Below are 20,172 nucleotides of genomic sequence, written 5' to 3'. Positions count from 1 at the left end.
GGTGGATCTGGATTCAGCTGCTCTGAACTCTGCAGGATAAAATGATTCGCTCCGCCAGGCAGACGATGTTCCTCCTCCACCTGCTGCTGCTTGTGAGTACGATTCCTCTGGTTCTGCTTTCCGGCTCGTTGCCTCTCAGGTTCTGGTTCTGCTCCGTTTCACCGGATCGTTGTGGGCTGGATGTGGGCCGTTTGGATCAGAACCGGCTGGACTCTGATGGAGCTCACTGAGGAGGCGACGTGCTGGACCAGTCGTAATATTTTAGACTAAAATAAAAATAATATTCATGATTTTAACCAGCAGATTTTTGTTTAAAGGCCCAAAACATCAACATCTGAATATAAAATATTTCTGTAAACCTTTTGGTTTAAAATGGTAGATTATTTTCAAACTCTGCAATAAATTGATAGTTGGACAAAAATCAGATCAAAAGTAAATGAATGTTTTTTTATCTGGTTGGATTATGAAGATTTTGAATAGTTGATGCATCAGAAGCTGAGAAAGAGAAAGTTCAGTGGGTCGGTTCTGTGGGAGACGTTTCAGTTGGTTTTATTGGTCAGTTGGTTGTTTAGTGGATTTCTTTATTGTTTTGCTGATATTTGGTTAATTGGTTTATTAATTGGTTTGTGGTTAGTTTATGTTGACATATTAGTTAGTTGGTTACTTGAACAGTTAGTTGTCGCTCTGTTCCTTGATTGAGTGGTTAGTTGGTTCCTTCCAGTTTTCCCAGTCTGGTTCCAGTTTTCCCATCATGCTGTGTTGGTCCTGCAGCTGAGTGGCCTCTCTCTGGTTGCCATGGGAACCTGGGTGACGGCGGGCGGCGGCCCCTTCCTCCACCTGCTGGCGCCGTTCTCCAACCACCTGCTGCGCTTCGTCAACATCGGCCTCCTCTGCATCGCCATGGGAACCACACTGGTGCTGCTGGGAGCACTGGGAGGATGTGCAGCTCACTGGGAGAGCAAGTGTCTGCTGCTGACTGTGAGTGGGGGGGGTGACCTGGGGTCAGCAGGTCTGAACTTTGACCTCTGATGTCTGCATCCTGCAGCTCTTCTCCATCGTCCTCATCATCTTCATCAGTGAGACGGCAGCTGGAGTCGTGGCTCTGGTCTACTCCTCCTTCGTGAGTTGATTAAAAATATAATAATAATAATAATAGTGCAGGAACCCTGATGAGTTTTAGTAGAACCCAAACAACTAAAACACAAAATATTCTGAGAAATTTGAGTAAAATATGCAACAATGAAAAAGTGACAATTATAATTCTTTAATAATAAACTTTTAATTGATGTTTAAACTCTTTAATAGTTACCAAATGTAAAAAAATTATTCCGAACTTTCACTGTGAACTCTGACCTCCACTGGTCTGATAAATCTGATGAACAAAAATACAAATATGAAAAATGTTAATGTTAAAAATAGAAATAATAATCTGTAAATTCTCAAACAGAGGAGCCGTTTCCCCAAATTATATCGCAATAATATAAATATGTATTTATAAAGTGTAAACAATCATTCTGCAGCGATATAATTTGATTTATGTGTTTCTCCTCTTCCTCAGCTCAGATCTCATTCCACCTCCGATTCCCTCTGGAGCCGAAGCATTTTATATGCAAAGCAGCTCATTTGCATATAACACACACACACACACACACACACACACACACACACACACACACACAGGAAGCCGCGAGGGGGAATCGGGTTTTAAACTCTTAAACAGCAGAACCTTCCAGAACAAAACGAACTGCAAAAACACCAAATCTGACCAAGTCATTTCATCTGGTTTCTAATGTAAATATGATGTTACAGTTCAGATGAGACGAAACGTTTCTGTGGGATCTGGAAGCTTGTTTTCAGTGAGTAATACTTTAATACTGATTATAAAAAGGTTCCAGTTTATCAGTAAAACAAGAACGTTTTCATCCACATTAAGGAATTAAACTTCTGCATCTTGCTGAAAAGTTTCTTGTAAGTTAGTTTTGTCTTATTTGAGATACTGAGATATTTGCACCAGAAACTGGATGAAATACTTGGTGGGATTTTGTGTTTTACAGTGCAGGAGGCCCAGGGGTGTCCAAACTTTTTGTCCTTTGGGCCAAAATCAAAAGAAAAGAAAAAACTAAAATCTAGTAAGTAAAGCTGTCCAGTGTTTTTCTGGCAGAGATATTTAAACCTGTTGTAATAAACAATTAATCACATGATAAATTAAAATCAGCTCAATAATTTTCAGTCTGAATTAATAATTAGTTTTATTTTATTAACTGTGTTTGCTTATTGTGTTTTATTTTGGATATTTGAAATATCTTCCAGTTCCAGAGTCTTTACAAAATGGTGCAGTTATCAGTTTATCACTTAAAAATGATATGCTGATAAACATTTTATCACAATAATTACTGGGATAATTTATCATCCAGTAAAATGTCATCATGACAGGAAAAATCAAATCCAAAACTTGTAGAAGATTTTTGAACATTTGCTGTATTAAAAGAAAAGTTTTTAAATATTTTTTTAAAATTCTGTCCCAGTGTAATGAATAAAATAAAATGATTCCATGTTTTAGTGTCCCAGCATGCACTGGGGCGTCTCCCCCATGCTGCAGGTCTGAGGCACCACAGGATTATTAATCAAATCAGAAAAGCAGAGGAAGAGAAACTGGACAAACAGGAAATGAAACGGAAAGCGAAGCGTCGATAAATATGGAACCGTCAGGCAGAAAAACGACTCGGCGTTTGGATTCATTTCCAGTTTTCCCGTTTCTCTGATTTGTGAGGAGATTTATTTCATTTGGCTGATTAGGAGCAGAAACACGGCCTCCTTAAATCTGCTGTGATTTTCTGCCCACAGAAACAGTTTAGATTTACAAGCTTCTGGTTTTCTGAAGGAAAAATGATATTTTAGGTCAGAACGGAGAGAAACAGCAAAACAGACACAGTGAGAAACAGAAACTTTTCCAACTTGATCCACAGATGGAGATTTAAACAACTTTCAGGGAAACGAGATTCAAGGCTGGAAACACAAATACTGAGAAAAATCACCCAATTTTTACCTGCTACTTTTGGGTCTGTTGCAATAAATCAGTTAATCGCACGATAACTTAGAACGAGATCAATAATTTCCATTCCTGCTGAAAACTGGATGAAGTTTCCAGTCTGGAGTTTTGGTCTCAACCAGAAACTTCATGATTCATTTTATTTATCGTTTCTGTTGTTTTATTTTGAATATTTAAAATTTCTTCCAGTTTCAGTTTTAAATGTTCATTAGAATTAAAATTTTATTGATGTTTGAGAATGTTGAGAATGTTCCTTCATTTTTATTAGCATTACCATTATATTAATTGAAAATGGCCTCAAAACAACAATATTATCGTTTATCACGATAATTTATTGTCCAGAAATGTTTGTTACAGTGACGGCAAACCTGAGGTCAGAGGATTCGCCAGTTCTCTGCTCCGGTTCGGTACCTTTGGTAATCTGCTTCATTGGACGCAGCTCCCTCTGCAGATCTAACAAGTTGAATGTTTTTATTAAACTTTGTGTTTCCAGGCTGAAGGCATCCTCAAGGCGTGGGCGGTTCCCGCGCTGCAGAACGATTACGGCAGCGATCCGACGGTCACTGGGATCTGGAACGCCACCATGGCAGAGGTGAGAGAGACCGGGTAATAAACCTCCAGACTGACCTTCAGACTGACCTTCAGATTCACCTTCCTGCAGTTAAATAACTGAACCAGCATCAGATTAAAGCGTTTATCAGTAATCAGTATTTCTGCGTGTTTCCCGCCAGTTGAAGTGTTGTGGTTTCTCCAACTACACTGACTTCCTGGGGTCAGAGCTGGAGGAGCGGAACGGGACCGGCCTCCCGCCCAGCTGCTGCTCCACCAACATCGCCCCCTGCAGCCCAGCAGAGGCGGCACGCTCACCTGTCCAGGTAAAACCTCCCTACAGACTCACTGACTAAGTGATGCTAATTATTGTCTTTTTTTCTTTATCATTGCAGGTTATTAAATATTGGAAACATAACATGTTTTAGTCTGTAATATCTCATAAGGATGATCTGATGTCTCCTCCTTCAGGGCTGCTTTGATCCCATCCTGAGGACCCTGAGGAAACACACCTGCGCTGTGGGAGGCGTGGCAGCAGCAGTGGGAGTCCTAGAGGTAAAAATACATAACAACCCGAACCACAGGTCATAAAAACCTCAATAAGTGAGTCAGTGTGGCTTTGGCTTGGTTAGGTCAAAGTGGAAAATGGCCACTGGTACGACCTGCTGAGAGCTGATTGGCTCGGTGAGCCTGACCAGTACCACAGGGGGGCACAAGCCTGCTAGTCAGCTAACAGTGGAGCTAATTATTTGCTTAGCATTTTTTGATAACTTTGAAAATGTTTAGCTCACTTAGCTTCGACTAAATTTAATTTTCTGCTTAAATCCTAAACGTTGGTTTATTGGCAGTTTTGTAAACTTTCAGTCGAATAAATTTTGACATTTGACATATTCCACTAAATACCACATTGGCGTAGTGGTTAGCTTTAGCTTCCATTTAATGCTGTGTTGGTGTAGCACTTTAGCTAACATTGGAATTTAGCACACTTAGCTTCCCCTAAATTTATTTTTCTGGATAAATTCTGAAGCACTAATTTACTTTGCTGTTTTGTAAACCTCCTTTGGAATAAAGTTTGATTTGGGTGTAAATTTGGTTATTGGTTCTTTAAAATTCTTTAAGTATTTAGATGTCTATATTCATGCTCTTATTTTGAAGTCTATTTACACAGCAGCTAAGTTTTCCCTCCTCATGCTTTTTATTTTTTAAGCTGTGTTGAGCAAGTTCTTATTATACAACAAGTGAACAACTGAGGAAACATCCAACACTTACATGAACAACCAATCAGGCGTGACTCTGGTTTTCACTGGGCCGTCAGGCAGGAAGTGCTCTGCTCGGTTCATTGGAGGTGAATGACCTGTGACGGAACCAGAACGTAGAGAAAACTTTAGATATGCCCGCTTCCTACAAATGTAATATTTGTGGAGAAATACGTTTTTAGTTCTAACATTTATTCAGTTCCTTATTTAGAAACTGAAGTTTCACGTGAATCTTTCAATGATCTGGTTTCTGCTCGTTTGATTCTCCTGCTCCTCAGATCGCTGCCATGATCATCTCCATGTACCTGTTCTCTCACCTGGATGAGAAAGTCAGCTGAAGTTCCTCCTCCCAGCCTGCAGAGGCAGTAGAACCTGATGCTGTCCTCCTCTTTGCTGCAACATAATTTTTAACACTTCCTGTTGAGGTTTAGCTTGATTTCAATTCAGTAGAGAAGTTTTAAATACATGTATGAACTATAAATATATTTAAATGAATTAACTTTTATTTGGAACTTTTCTTACTCAACATATTTCTGGTTCCTTTTGTTCCATATTTTAAAAGGGAAAGTTCAGGTTTTATGAGTTTCTGTAGAGAAACAGAATTTTTTACGTTCATGTCATTTTGTTGGTCTGCCAACAGCAACACTGTAGTACCAGCCTCCCACCAGTAGGTGACAATAAGTGAAAGAATGACCCTGGAGCAGTACTGATCTCAGTAACAACTCATTTTGTTCTTTTACATCCTGAGCTAAATTTACTCGTTTAATCAGAGCGATGTGGATAAAATCCTAGAAACTTCAGGAGTGATGGCTTCTTCCTCTGATTGGCTGATCAGCTCATGTTGGTTCAGATTCATTTCTCTGATCATTCGACCAGCTTCAGCAGCATCTTCCTGAGGCCTTCAGGGTTCACTGTGGAGTTATTCATATATTTTACAGCTGAACTCTCCTCTTGGATCCGTGTCGCCTTCATGTTGCGAGGCTTTAATCTGATTTACAGTTGAGCAGCGAGCGAGGCGAAACTCTGCTGACGATCAACGACCCTGTGAAGGTCAAAGGTGAAGGACAGGAAGCCGCCAAACCTGCAGAGGAACCAGGACGCCACAGATTTACATCCCATCCACATTCCCTTCATTTGGTTTCCCAGGATGTTCCCGAGGGAAATCAGGACGACGCAGAGAAATCTGAGCTCCTTCAGAATATTCAGCCATAAAAAACGACTTAAAAATGAAAAAAATTTAAAAACATCTTTATTCAGTCAGAGAAATAAAACATCTGAGACGTTCAGCCCAAGACGAGTCACTGAGATGCTTCACGGCAAACTAAAATAGAAAAAACCATAAAGTCAAACATAAAACTGGAGTTCAGTCACACTGCAGATCAGATAAGACTCAAATTTAAACCTGAATAATTTGGGTTTAAACTTACAATGGAGTATTAGGGCCAGGCTAAAACATATTAATTATGACAATGAAGTACAAGAGTGTTGAAAGCTTAAATAATATGAACATTAAGTTTTATGGTATTTTAACTTTTATTCTTGCATTATTATGTCGTTATCATATTAATATGACTATTTTATACTGTTGTGATTTTATTCTGGTAATATTTGGACATTATTTTTTCCTTTCTCAGTCTGGTCCTAAAGCGTCATATAAACTGGAATGAACGCTGCCAACGCTTAATAAACAAACTATCCCAAAAAGGTTTTTCTCCTGAAAACGGATCCGGTCGGATTCTGTTCCTCACATCATTTCACTGGAAAAAATGAGAGGAAATCTGGACTTTTTTACTGCTAAAACCTAATAGAACCTGAACACGTCGTCTGCCTCCATGATGGGCAGGATTTATTTCATTTTGTTTCTAAAAGCTGAGGCTCAGCAGCCGGAACCAACCGGGCTTCATGAGAAAGAACCTGTCATTTCTGCAACGGCCAGCAGGGGGCGGTAGAGTCCTGTTTATGTTGGGTTGTTTTCTGTTTCCATAGGAACGGCCCTCAGCTGATCCTGAAACTGTGCTGAACCAATCAGAAGTTCTGCAGAACCAGATCCAGTCCAGGTTCCAGTTTCAATGAGACTTTTAGCAAAAAATAATCTTGTCTGTCATCGTTTGGATAATTTTGAGGCTTAAAAGTTGTAACATTTAAAAATCCACCAATCAGAACTTTAGTATTAATATAAAAGGTTGAAAACATAAAAAGCTGAAATGTTCAGAGTTCAGTAGTTTCTCCAAACTCGGCGGGTCGGAGGTTCGATTCCTCCTGAGCAGCAGGCTGAGGTTCAAACTCCGTCCTCCAGGATCCAGATTCTGAACGTTAACCCGGTTCAGTGAAAACCTGGCCGGTTCTAATTGTCTAAAAATAGATTTCAGTTCCTCTGAGTTTCTTTCTCTCTCTGAAATGTTAAAATGTTCAGAGCATGAAGAGTTAATATTAATAACCAGTTCTCACTGGAACCGTTCCGTCTCCAGACTGACTTCGTTCTAAGACCCAAAGCTCCAGGAGAGTTTCCTGTCCGGTTCCGGTTCTGGCGGATCAGGCCGGCGTTTGGGTCTACAGCTGCTCCACCGGCGCCCCTTCCTCTTTGGGCGGCGGCTCCAGGTGGATGGGGACGAGGGCGGCCGGTTTCTTCACGCTGCCGAGGAAAAACCAGAAACACCATTCAACCAGTTCCATCTGACCTTTGACCTGTAAATCACTTCCTGTCCAACCAAACAATCTGAATATTAATAACCTCCAGTTGTTTTACTGAACATCATCAGAAATGATGTTTTACTGTTCGGTTGCACCAACCGGCCCGGCCCACCGGTCGCCGTCAGCTGACAAAACTGAATTTCCCAAAGTGAAAGAAGATAAACTAGGTGAGTTCGTCTGAAAGCTCGAATCGTATAAAAATGTAAATAATTGGGGGTTTGAGCACAACCTACATATGGAGCCCTCGATGCGGCTGTCGCAGGTTTGATTCCCGGCCTGGTGACCTCTGCCCCACGTCTTCCCCCTCTCTCACTACTTAACTTTCAAATAAAGGCCACCTGACCCAAAAAACCCTAAAAAATGTACAGAATTTACCAAAGAGAAACTGAAAATTTCAGCCAGGGCGGGCAGAACAGGAGCGTTGCGGCGCAGTGGTTAGCGCGGCGCAGTGGTTAGCGCGGCGCAGTGGTTAGCGCGGCGCAGTGGTTAGCGCGGCGCCCTGCGTATAGAGACTGTGGACTCTTTACCCTCTCTATACCGAAGGACGGTTGGCTGGGCCCAGGCCTCTCTCCTCCGCTCCTCCTGACCCCTTCCTGTCGGACTGCTGTGTCCTTAAACTACCGGAGTAATGTGGGGCAACGCGCCATGATGTCGGGCTTTTTTATCCGTCCAGCTGATCAGCGTCGCTCTGCGTGTTGAAGCTTCTGACCTGGCAGCTCTTATAAAATACTAACATCTGGAAACAAAGTCCAAGCTTCACTCCGAGGGTCTGTAGAGGTGGTCTCTGCACCGTCTGCATGGGGAGTATTAATATTCGCCGTGAATTTAGCTGATAAAGCCTCCAAGTTGTGAAGCGTTTTGCGCTTACGTGAATATGACGTCATCACAACTAAACGACCTTAAAAAATATGGAGTTGTTCAACCCTGTGATGGTCAAACCCACTCCTAACTCTTTCTATGCATAATTGTTTTATACAAACACAACATCTTAGTTTCTATAAAATATTTATCAGTTGATTTGGATGCATTTGTTCTATTTGTTAGCGCGCACATTTAGTTAGCATATGTATTTATATCAACTTAAAGTTAGTGCTGTTTGCTTAGCTCTTGTTTGTCTGAGTTGCCAGACAGAAGATGGCCGGGCTCAGCGGCCCAAATGCTGATTGGGCTGCACCACTAGCTCCTGCTGGCAGGGGGAATTTGTATTTTCTTTGGTTAGATAAGTTTTTGTATTTAAGTAAATACCTGTAATTAAAGTTTAATACTTTTGATTTTCATCTTTGGGTGTTTAGTCAAACGGAGCTGTACTGTTATTTGTCAGTAATTCTGTTTAGTTTCCCCTGTGGTGTCTTACCTGGTCTGATCAGCCGGTGTATAAACCCTGTGAGTCGTTTCTCTGTGAGGTCAGTTACGTTTGTTTGTGCAGCCAGATTGTTTGCATTTTTCCTGAGTTCAGTTTTGTGTCTTTGACCTCTTTTATGAGTTCAGGTCTTTTTTGTCATATAATACTTTGGGTTAAAATAATAATAAAAAAACTTTTTATTCTAATATTTCCTGTGACTCCTGTTTTCAACTCGGTCCATTACAAACTGCATGGACTTTATTTTAGCTTTTAAACTAAAATAAAAATGACAAATTGTTGGATTTCATGACTTTTTAATAATTTATAAAACATTTTTTTCACAGCAGCTTTCAAAAGCTGGAAAATCTGCCAATTCCTCCAACTCATATTTAAACTTTTCTGTGAAGAGAGGGAGGTTAAATGTCTTCTCTTTATTAAACTAGGGGGCGCTGCTACTGCTATTTTTGTTTGTAGGACAGGATGCAGTAAACCAGCAGCATGATCAGCTGATCTGTTCTGGGATCAGGTCTGAATCCTGTTATTCAGTTCCATCTTTATGCCGATGATACTGTGATGTACTTATGAGAATACCCAGAATTCAATCAGTCACAGCTTGAATTTTTTATATTTTTTCTGTTTGGTGCAAAAAATACGACAGAGGTTAATAAAAAAAACTGTAAAGCTAAAATAGTATAGAATAAAGCCATATGGTACAACTTTACTCTCATATTCTCGTTTAATGACCAAACAATGGAGGCTGAAGGAGTTCAAACTGCTTTTTCTCTCCTGATGTTGGCATTAATACGAAGAGCAGAGTTTGGTATTCCCTTCCCAGCCCAAGAATTACTTACGAGTACGGAGAGATCGGCACGGCAATGACCAGGATGTGGTTCCTTTTCCTGAAGAGCCGCCAGAGTCCTCGGTGATATCCTCGAACATCCAGGTCCCAAACATGGAGGCACTGATGGAAAACAGGGAAACGCCACGTCAGTCAGGGGAAACCTTCCACCTCCTGGCCCGGAGGACGAAGAGCGTGTACCTTGGCCAGCTCGGTCCAGGTGGACGTGTCCAGCTCAGTCTCCATCTTTATGAACATGATGTAAGTCTTGCCGTCCGTGTCCGGGACGAATGAGTCCTCACAGGGATTCCTGGAGTGATCCAGCAGCTCCGCTTCCCTGGATCAGGGACAAACGCATCCGGAACACCGTGGGAAACTTTAAACAGATGTCACAACCTGAGCAAGATCCTTGGTTCTGCAGCGACTCTCACCTCAACAGCTTCTGGATCTCCGCCTCATATGCGTCTTTCCTCAAACTGGGAAGCAGAGAAACAAGAAAAACGGTCAGAGAGTTAACAAAGATCCAGAAAACAGCTCCCGGCTGCTGAACGCACCTCTCCACGTTCCTCAGCTGGACGTTGGGAATCGTGTTAAACTTGTGCTTCTTGAAATAAACTTCCTGTGAAGAGAAAAAGAAGAAAACTGGATCCATAAAGTCATCTGGAAATCTCTGAACTTCAGTCTGTTTGCTGTTAAATCAGGTTATTAGTTTATGTCCAAAGTCTGATAAAAACTCGTATCAAGTTCATTTCTACCCAACTTGAAACTCCTAGATCCCTTGAGTCAAACATGTTTCTGTTTTATCCAAAGTCACACATTCAAACAAGGACTAAGCAATGCAGCTAATATCAAAGCTAACAATGAGCTACGTAGCAGGAAGACCAGTAGTCTGGTTCTGTCAGAGGAGACAGAGGGAAGTAAGGTTAGAAAAACTTTCCTAAAAAAAATCTAAAACTCACTGATTTATGTTTGTGACTTAAATTAAAACATCTGATTGTTTATACGTTTATGGTCAGAGAGGGTTAAAACTAGCTTAAATTAATGTGTGTGTGTGTATATATACTTGTTTATGTATCTTCTGGGACCTTTTATTCTTGACATGCATTGTGAGGACAGATAAGGTCCCAGTATGGTAGAAATACAAACTTGTGTGTGAGATGTTTCTGTGAAAGCAATCCTTGGGTTCTTACGTGGAAATATCCGTTCATATTGAGGCCAATGATGCCAAAGTGGTAGGAGCGCGACACGTCGGGAATGATGCACTCTCGGCCTTTCCTCTGCTCCGGCATCCTCATCCACATGTCCCAATCCCAGAGCTACAGAGCCAGAAGAAAAATAGACGTTTTCTATCAAATCCAGCTTAAAAAATGGCGTATTGATCGTTTCTCTCTAAAATCTTTTTAAATCTATTTCTCTAAAATTTACTCTAGACTTGAAGAAAGCTGCCAGATTTGATTTAGTAATACATTTACATTCAGGTTCAGTTTTTAAATATCTCTTCTCTGATTTGTAGATTTAACTGGACATTTATTGCATGGTTTATCATTTATTGTGATAAATTTCTAATCAGATTTGATCTTATTCTTGTCACAATAAATTCTAATTAATGATTTTAATAATAACCTAAAACTCTGTTGTCAAGATTATTATTTAAAAAATTTTCCTCCACTGTTCAATAACAGTGCATCAATAAACAATAATACATTTGAAAGTAAGATTAAATGCAGCTACTGTTTGAAGCTTAGCGATAAAAATTACATTTCTATATCTGACTGTCCTAAGAAATACAATACGAATGGAAATGTTTTTCAGGAGGAATGTTTGTGTTGCTATGATTCAGTCATACAATAAGGAATAATTATTATAAATATCATTTTTATCATTATCACAATGTTACAACAAAATATCATGTTAAATCTTTAAGTCCGTATCACTCATCCCTAAAACTGAATATTTTCACATCCGTCAGTTCATTATTCTGTCTTGATGTTTGTGACCTTTTCGGGGGTCGGCCATTTTGGCTCCAGCTCATCCTTGTAGATGCTCTTCTTCAGCACCCAGCCCAGGCCAGGCATGCTCTCCACCCGGTAGAGGAGGGCGGGGTCCTCCGCTGTGTGCTCATAGCCCTGCTCACAAACCAAACAAAGGTTTAACACACCTGGACTCCAGGTAATGACACACAGAGACTCAAAGAGGAACGGCAAAAGCAAAGGAGGTAGATCAGCAGTGACTGAGTCATCCAAGACATTTTACTGTGAAATATTGGATAGTGAGCCATTAGCATGTCATTCTGGTCATGAGGTTGTTATAAAGCAACAGACTCCAGTTAGAGGCCTTTTCAGATTTGTTGTGAGACTGTCTGCTACTGGAGATCCTTCATGCCCACAGTGAGCTCCTGGAACTGAACACCTGGAACTGAACACCTGGAACTGAACACCTGGAACACGGACTGTCGGGACTGACCTGGTCGTTCCAGGCTGAGATGCAGTACAGGCTGTCGTCCTGGTCCAACAGGTGGATGGTCTGACTCAGGAAGCTGTCAGGAAACGGAACGGGTCACAGGGGGACACGGGTCAGACGGGGTGGGACACGGGTCAGACGGGGTGGGACACGGGTCAGATGGGGTGGGATACAAAAGTCTTACACATAATATGATTAAATAGTTCTGCCACAATAAGATACAAGATATGCGATTAATGGCCGCATATCGATTAATTAAGGCCAATTTACCAATGAATTAATGATTTTTTAGGCCAATTAATTCAAGACATTTCAAGACCTTAATTTTAAGTAGATTAATGCAAGACTTATTAAGGATGGCGGACATCGTGTACAGAACACTATGAAGACGTTAGAGCATGACTTAAACATCTGCCTGACAGAAAACTCATGCAGAAGTAGTTCTGCAAGGACTAAAATCAAGACCTTCGAATGACATACCAACTAGAGATTTTACATTAAATTAAGACATTTAAAGGTGTTGATGTTAGATACACGAGTTCAAGACATTTGAAGAATTTTTCAAGATGAGTGGACATCCTGAAATAGGGGTTAGGGTTTATGTGTTTACAGTGGAAAGTGAACCTCGGTCTATCCCCTCCCATCTCAGTTTAGCCACGCCCATCTCAGTTTAGCCACGCCCATCTCAGTTTAGCCACGCCCATCCTACCATCCACTCTGCAGTTTCAGATTTATATGTTCTGTTTCTGTAACTCTGGTCTTTCTGAAAACCTGAAGAGCAAATGTGAAGCAGGAGACGACGCATGTTTCTGCAGCCACCGCCACCTAGTGGCCACGCTCCAGAATGTTTACAGGAAACCCGGTTGGGTTTACGCCAGAGTTCAGCTGAACAGAACCTGAAAAAGTCCACAGAGATGTCCAGGTCCTCCTCCAGAACCACGGCAAACCCGGCATCCTGTCCAAACACAGAGAAGGTTCTGTCATGAGACCGGACCCGGTCAGAACCATGATGGCACGTCGATGCGGAGACTCACAGGGTGAAGGTTAAAGGTCGCCGTCAGACTCGCCTTGTAGTGCTGAAACAACAGGAAACCAGCCGGTCACAGCAATGTGCAAAGATTCAAGAACCTTTCAAGCATTTTCAAGGTCAGTTTGAAACTTTTCCAAACTTTGGAGTTTAAGACAAAAACGATCTGAAAAAGTTTAAATTCAAAGTTATATGATATTTATTACTTCCTGTCTAACTGGGAGCTCTGATCTAACTGGGAGCTCTGGTTACCTGGGAGACGCGGGCGTTCTTGATGCTGATGGGCGTGTGCTGGACGCCCTTCAACCCGAACAGCTCCACCACGTCCATGGGCTCCTGCAGCAGACACACAGCGGTTAGAGAGAGGCTCTGGCCTGGCGGTGGCAGCATCATGAAGCCGAGCGTCCGAACCTCGTAGTATCCATCGATGAAGACGGTGATCACCTGGGGGTTGACTCCATGAGCCGAGAGCAGCGAGCGCAGCATCCTGCAAGCAGACAGGAAGCTCCAGTTATACCCTTCAAAATAAAAGCTCTGATTTTCTTTATACCAGATCTTTTTTTGGCCTGCAGTGACTGGAACCGGGTCAAACCGGTTCTGAAGCTGCGTCTCACCGGTACAGGTAGTTGGGTCGGTTCCCAGCGATGACGGCCACTGGGACATTGAAGACGTTGTTACTGGGAAGCTGCAAGCAGAGACCAGATTTAACTGGTTTAACTGGAAGCCAGCAGACATTTAACTGGATCAACCGGATCAGATGTAACAGAAGTAACACCAGTCTGAGTGCTACAGAACGCTGCAGGTTCAGGTTTCAGCCAGCAAGGGGCGGCGACGCGCCACTGAACATGATTTAAACTAACATTTTTCTGGATCTGAGGCAGGTTCTGGTTCTGTGATCAGTGTGGCGACTCACCGGATCGGGGTTGAACTCAATGGGCGCCGGGTCTTTGCAGCTGCAGATGCTGCCGTATCCCTCCACCTTGCTGCAGAACAGCTTCCTCCTCCGGTTGAGCTCTGTGTCGGCCCAGTGGCACTCGGCCTCTGCAGGACCACAGACATGTTAGAGACACCAGGACGCTGATAGAGATTTTTGGTATTATCATTTTGTTATTACTTTCAGTCTAATGTTATTGTGAAAGTGTTTCTTCCTTATGTGTGTATAAACTGACCTGGAGGTTACGACTGCCTTTTGGTATTATCATTTTGTTATTAATTTAGTTCATATTCAGTCTAATGTTAATCAGTATTATTGTGATTTTTAGTTTAAAGTGTTCTCTTATGTGTGTATAAACTGACCTGGAGGTTACGACTGACTGTTTCATCTTCATGTGAGACAGTTAACTCTGTGTTTCCCAGACCTTAATTCTTATCAACCAGAATACCTCCTAACTGCCTGTGAGCAGTCGTATTTTGTCTCTTGTTTATCCTCCCTCTTTGTTGACAGTTTAACCTAGAGCTGAACTGGGCTCAGATCGTAGATCAGATATCACACCTGGAACTGAGTTGCTGGTTTGTTTAGGTTAGAAGTTTTACGACCTCTGTTGTTTTTTTCTGGCTGTTCTGCTTTGACAATAAAACAGGGGCTCGCGTGGAAGGAGATCAGAATTCTCTGTGAACGGCTGATGAGGTTGTTGATGGAGAGTTCTCCTTTTGCAAAAGCTTTGTCTATAAAATTCATATACGTTGTCTGTGGTCTTTTATATAGGTTCGAGAAAAAGTACCTATCAGACGCTTTCTGCAGGTCGGCTGGGAACAGATCCAGCAGAGTCTGGCTGCAAACGTCAGCTGCGTTCTCACAGATTGTTTCTTTTGGGTCTCATTTCTCTGCTGTGTGAGCGTAGCAGCTAACAGCTAGCAGCTAACAGCTAGCAGCTAACAGCTAACAGATTTCATCAGCTGAGCTACTAAAAAATACTCGACCAATAGGAGGAGAGGATCAGTTTAACTTAGAGAATAAAATGTCAGAATCTGAAAGAACGCCCAAACAATTTACAGTGGAGACGATCAAGTGACGACATTCCCCCTCTGCTTCCACTCAACATCCTGCAATGATGCATCGCTGTCACAGGACCAACCAAAGGTCACAGGAGCAGGACCAACCAAAGGACACGGGACCAACCAAAGGTCACGGGACCAACCAAAGGACACGGGACCAACCAAAGGACACGGGACCAACCAAAGGACACGGGATCAACCAAAGGACACGGGAGCAGGACCAACCAAAGGACACAGGAGCAGGACCAACCAAAGGTCACGGGACCAACCAAAGGTCACGGGACCAACCAAAGGTCACAGGACCAACCAGAGGTCACTGGACCCCTCCTAAACTCCATAGACCCCTCCAGAAACAAAAACAAAAACCAGCTAGAAATGAACATTTCTTAAGATGGGTCCGGTTTTATGGGACTGTTTCGATATTTTGCATCTCTACTTTAGAAACATGAGGATGTTTTGCATCTCAGATACCTTCAGCGGCGGTGAGCTGGACCTCGGTCTTCAGCAGAACCGGGTCGCCCCATGTGGACAGAGCCGGAGACTTGGAGTGCTTCTCTCCATATACCTGACCTGGAAACACGGAGCAAACATTCCTGACCCAAACGCCGATTTCAAAAACTCAGTTTTTGATAGAAAGTTTGGCGCCAGGATGACATTTTTTTTTGGCCATATCAAAATTAGTTAATCTGCAATGGAAACAATTTTTTCACATCATGACTCATGAGCAACAGCCGGATGTTTCTACTGGTAGAAACCACAAAGAAGACGACGACAGGAAGCATCTGGAGGACGGTGGAGCTGCATATTTTAATGACTTATTTCATGAACAAACATATCCATGTGTGCTTTTAATTGCTTTTCTTCTTTAGTGCAAACACAGCAATTATGAAATTAGCAAAATATGAAAAGTTATTAAGTTTTGGACACTTTTGTGCTGTAAATGCAGCTCCTGCCTGAAGTTGAATCAAATCAAACTGTTCTTGTTTCAGGTCGGTCAGAATCATCAAAGTTATTTATATTTGCTAAAACCCAGAAAACGTAGTGAGAACATTTCTTAGACCTTTTTGGAATTTGGCACTTATAAAGGATAATTGTCTTTTAAAAAAGAATAAATGTTGCTGCCAATATGAAGTTGAGTTTATTTAATAAGAACATAATAATCAATATTAAAACCATTTTAGCTCATTTTATTGGATCATTTAACTGAGTTTATTGCTTGTTTTGCTGCTGTTTGTAATTTTGTTTGTTTTCTCAAATTTCTTCTGTAAATGAGATCCTGGATGAATAAAAGTCAAATAAAAATATTTTCAAATTTCTGTCCCTAAAATAAACCCTGACCATAAAATGTCAGTTTTCACAGAAGAAAAAAAAAAGGAATTTGATGGTTAAAAATCTGAATATTGGTGTATATTTAACAGATTGGGCTCCAGAACCAGAACCAGAACAGTCTGACCTCCTTTCTTCACCACCAGGGTCCACATGTCCCTCCAGCTCAGGCCCAGTGCCGCCTGGCTGCCCAGGCTCTTCAGCAGGTTCTTGGCTGCGTCCTTCAGGTGGAACGTTCCCTCGTCCTGTCCGACAGAACAGGCCCGGTCAGCAGAACCACACAAAGACATCCCGCCCGCCCCGACGGACACGCCCACCTTGACAGTGAAGATGAGGATCCGGCCGCGGGTCACCATGTTGAGGAAGAGGATCATGGCTTCATCCTCGTGGGGGGAGTAAGTGTCGAAGATCCGCTTGGCCATCACATGACCCTGGAACGGGAGAACGGACCAATCAGAAGCGGCCGGTGGGTGTTAGCGGCAGACGTGCCCGGCGGCGCTCACAGTGGCCTGGTTGAGGACGATGACGTGAACGCCTCGGCCCTGCTCCCGCACGTCGTCCTCCAGAACCTGCAGCGGGTCGGGAGGCCCGTTAACGGGGCGGCACCAGAGAGTCCAGGCAGCAGTAACAATGTTACCTTCAGCTATAAACAAAACAAACTTTGCTTCCTGATTTAATGTCCGTCTCTTCAAAACCTCCTGCTGTTTCTGAAGCTCCGCCTCCAGGAAGTCGTCCCAACATGGCTCCTCTATTAACCCTTTAATGTTTTACCATCGCTGCTCTGAGCAGCAGCTCCTGTAATGAGCTCAGCAGCTGTTTGCTAATTGCTATTGGCTAGTCTGAAGGAGCAATCCAGAGCTCAGCCACTAGGGGGCAGCATCTGCTCTCATTCTGTCTGCAATAATCCACCTTAGACAGATTATAATCTCCAGAACCTCACGCCTCAGTTGGTTCTGGTTGCTTTACCAGAACCCGTGGATCCATTAGAGCAGGAGAACCCAGCAGAACCATAAATCATCCTGTGCAGCAGAGACATTAGAACTCTGAGCCAAACGGGAACCAGAACCAGACTGAGCCGTGGTTCTGAAGCTCCGGCGGGTCGCTCACCGTGGTTCCGTCCACAGCCACATAGACCTTGGAGCGGCTGGAGTAAACCTCGATGTCCAGAACCTTCCTGCCGCTGGCCGGCCGGCGAGGAGTCTCCATGTTGGGAACAACGTCTTCCACAAAAAGTCAGAAAAATTTAAATAAATAAGACAAACCGGGCAAAACCTCTGCTTCACTATGACTGGAGGAGCCAATTTAACAATCTGTTGGTTAAAATCTTTATTACTGTTGGTTAGTTTGGCTGCTTTCATAATTATCTGTAGTAAATATTCCTGATGATGCAAAACCAGATCCTCAGTAATGAACCAGAAGCCGTTTGCTGACCGTATTCCTGATCGGCAGCGTCTTCATCAGCGACTCGCCGCGTGTCCAGGATCAGCTTGATGTTCACCACAACGGTGACGAAGAGGAACAGCACGGCGCCGGCCTGGGGAGCAAACACACGGGCCCATCCGTCAGCCGGACCGGAACCGAGTCCAGATGATCTGGACCGGAGCCGAGTCCAGATCATCTGGACCGGACTGGAGCCGAGTCCAGCTCATCTGGACCGGACTGGAGCCGAGTCCAGCTCATCTGGACCGGACCGGAACCAAGTCCAGCTCATCTGGACCGGACCGGAGCCGAGTCCAGAACCAGAGCCGAGTCCGGAACACGCCAACCATGGACAAACTACAGTCGGAGTTTTAACACATTAATTTAAATTTATTTATTACAGATTTTAATGAGATTACTTGATTACTATTTTTTATTAATACATATAAAAGTTCCAGCCGGAACCTTTAAATTTGTGAGTTTCTGGTACGCCCGTAAATTTGACACACCAGCTACATTTGCTAACAACATTGAGGAAGCGTCTTCTCTCAGCCAGTTGGGTTTTAATTTCGGCTTTGAAACAATCTGATTGGATCCTGGAAACGACTACTGTGGTGTTCAAGTTGTGCTAACAGAAGTTAGCATGTCAGAGAAGCTAATCAAGCCTAAAATAGTATCTGAATGCTAAACATGTAGCAGTAATGTTCATGTCAGCGTCCACATTTCTAAAGAAGCTCCATGAATGATCAGGGCCTCACAAAACACTTTGTCCAATCTGCTGGCTGAAGATCAGAATATAAGATTAAAACTATAAACATCTTTGTTGTTGAACTCATGTCTGTTTATTTAATAATTTAGCAGCAAAAATGTTTATTTTATTCAAAATGTTGCTTATTTTACATATAATTCTTGATTAAATGTGATTAATTACAGCCCATGAAATTAACACAAAAACATTTGAGTGCTTCCATTAGTTTTAACTAAAAGCCGACACACACCTTGAATTTATGGTGAAGTGAGACCTCTTGTTTCTACACCAGCTTTGTCCTAATTTTATTTATCTGCTCAGCTTGTTTTGCTAATTTCATGTCAAGAAGATATTAATCAAGTTTTATTTTATTCTTTAAAATATCTGACTAAATAGAACTTTATTCATTTCTACATATTAACTCAGATGTTATCATTAGTTACTTTTACGTTTTTCACTTTTCAGAAACATGATGAAGTAATAATAACGGTGATGACAGCAGAACTCTAACTGGACCTCTGGCTGTCATCATTCTCCCGCAAGTTTAGGATTTTTATTAATTTTGAACAGAACCAGAACTCCAACTCTTTTAAAAGTAACCGAACCTGAGTCAGAACTCAGAACCGGAGGGTTGGACTCAGATCTGGACTTTAAACCAGCAGCAGAGAGCAGAGCTGTGGTTCTGCAGATCCCTCCAAACATCCTTCATGGTGACCCAAGGAGATCCTCCCTGCAGAACCAGAACCGGGCTGACCTGACAGAACCGCCGGAGGCTCCTCCTCTGGGTCAGCCGGTACTTCCAGGTCAGGTACCAGCTTCTCTGCTGCCGCGGGATGAACGGCTTGGCCCGGGGGTTCGGGGTCCAGGTCTCCATCACCTCAGAACCACAACAGCACCCCAAACTGACCCACTTAGGGCCCACAGTCACATGGTCACCTGGAGACAGAAGGTCACGGAGAAAGTTTAGCTAACGGCGGTACCGCTGCCGGTTCGGTTCGGATTAAAGCTGCTGGTAAACTCACAGGTTCCTCCCAGAGGCTGGTTCTGTTCGCTTCATGTTCGAGTCAGAACAAAGATTTAGCAGAACCCGCTGAAAGCCGCAGCTACATGATGCTACCTGATGCTACCTGTGGCGCTGCGCTCCAGCCTCTGTTTACTTCCGGTGGGCTGCTGCTCTGCTGCCCCCTGCTGGCTGCAGATACTAAGTCCAGTTTATCTGAGCAGCACAAGGCAGTTCAAAGTGACAGTCAGCAGTTATTAAACAAGCAATAAACATTATATCTTGTCAAATGACATCATCAAAGTCATCAAGTAAATATACATCAAGTATGTTTAGTATTAAATGAAACCTTGATAATCAATATATTTTTATTTTTCGTTCTTTTTTATTCTTCTTGTTTTGTCTGTTTATGGACCATAATTTTGTCTAAATAAAGAGATAGGTAGATTGATTGATTGATTGATTGATTGAT

General features: G+C 42.6%; 2 protein-coding genes across 2 annotated transcripts; one reads left to right on the top strand and one right to left on the bottom strand.

Annotated features, from left to right (window-relative positions):
• The first annotated feature begins 6 nt into the window (after positions 1-6).
• tspan1 (tetraspanin 1) lies at positions 7-5,330 on the top strand. The gene is made up of 7 exons (XM_015020477.1): positions 7-92; positions 772-978; positions 1,046-1,120; positions 3,543-3,641; positions 3,781-3,924; positions 4,070-4,153; positions 5,133-5,330. The coding sequence occupies exons 1-7, from the start codon at positions 42-44 to the stop codon at positions 5,190-5,192; spliced, it is 720 nt and encodes a 239-aa protein (XP_014875963.1). The 5' UTR covers positions 7-41; the 3' UTR covers positions 5,193-5,330.
• A 755-nt stretch (positions 5,331-6,085) lies between these two features.
• On the bottom strand, positions 6,086-19,880 carry pomgnt1 (protein O-linked mannose N-acetylglucosaminyltransferase 1 (beta 1,2-)). Its single transcript, XM_015020482.1, has 22 exons — positions 19,723-19,880; positions 19,455-19,636; positions 17,965-18,067; positions 17,641-17,753; positions 17,037-17,102; positions 16,851-16,964; positions 16,661-16,778; positions 15,679-15,777; positions 14,126-14,253; positions 13,827-13,897; positions 13,624-13,699; positions 13,465-13,548; positions 13,220-13,261; positions 13,082-13,140; positions 12,189-12,261; positions 11,723-11,851; positions 10,916-11,041; positions 10,280-10,344; positions 10,157-10,201; positions 9,927-10,062; positions 9,739-9,848; positions 6,086-7,486 (listed from the first exon to the last, which is right to left on the bottom strand). Exons 2-22 carry the CDS (start codon positions 19,572-19,574, stop codon positions 7,405-7,407), a joined length of 1,959 nt encoding a protein of 652 aa, XP_014875968.1. The 5' UTR covers positions 19,575-19,636; positions 19,723-19,880; the 3' UTR covers positions 6,086-7,404.
• Between the last annotated feature and the right edge of the window lie 292 nt (positions 19,881-20,172).

The sequence above is a fragment of the Poecilia latipinna genome, unplaced genomic scaffold (genome assembly GCF_001443285.1).
Source record: "Poecilia latipinna isolate Pla-1442-1.1 unplaced genomic scaffold, P_latipinna-1.0 Scaffold2592, whole genome shotgun sequence".
NCBI classification, from domain to species: Eukaryota; Metazoa; Chordata; class Actinopteri; order Cyprinodontiformes; family Poeciliidae; genus Poecilia; species Poecilia latipinna.
The sequence above is the reverse complement of the archived record's forward strand: the minus strand, read 5'-3'. Positions and strand labels throughout refer to the sequence as shown.

Bases quoted from the DNA above. Each gene is read 5' to 3' on its own strand.
- tspan1 (XM_015020477.1), top strand. From the start codon at position 42: ATGATTCGCTCCGCCAGGCAGACGATGTTCCTCCTCCACCTGCTGCTG. The intron at 93-771 runs GTGAGTACGATT...TTGGTCCTGCAG, and splicing joins TCCTCCACCTGCTGCTGCTT to CTGAGTGGCCTCTCTCTGGT. The intron at 3,642-3,780 runs GTGAGAGAGACC...GTTTCCCGCCAG, and splicing joins GGAACGCCACCATGGCAGAG to TTGAAGTGTTGTGGTTTCTC.
- pomgnt1 (XM_015020482.1), bottom strand. From the start codon at position 19,574: ATGGAGACCTGGACCCCGAACCCCCGGGCCAAGCCGTTCATCCCGCGG. The intron at 16,965-17,036 runs GTGAGCGCCGCC...CTCCCGTTCCAG, and splicing joins TCGTCCTCAACCAGGCCACT to GGTCATGTGATGGCCAAGCG. The intron at 16,779-16,850 runs GTGGGCGTGTCC...TCTGTCGGACAG, and splicing joins TCCTCATCTTCACTGTCAAG to GACGAGGGAACGTTCCACCT.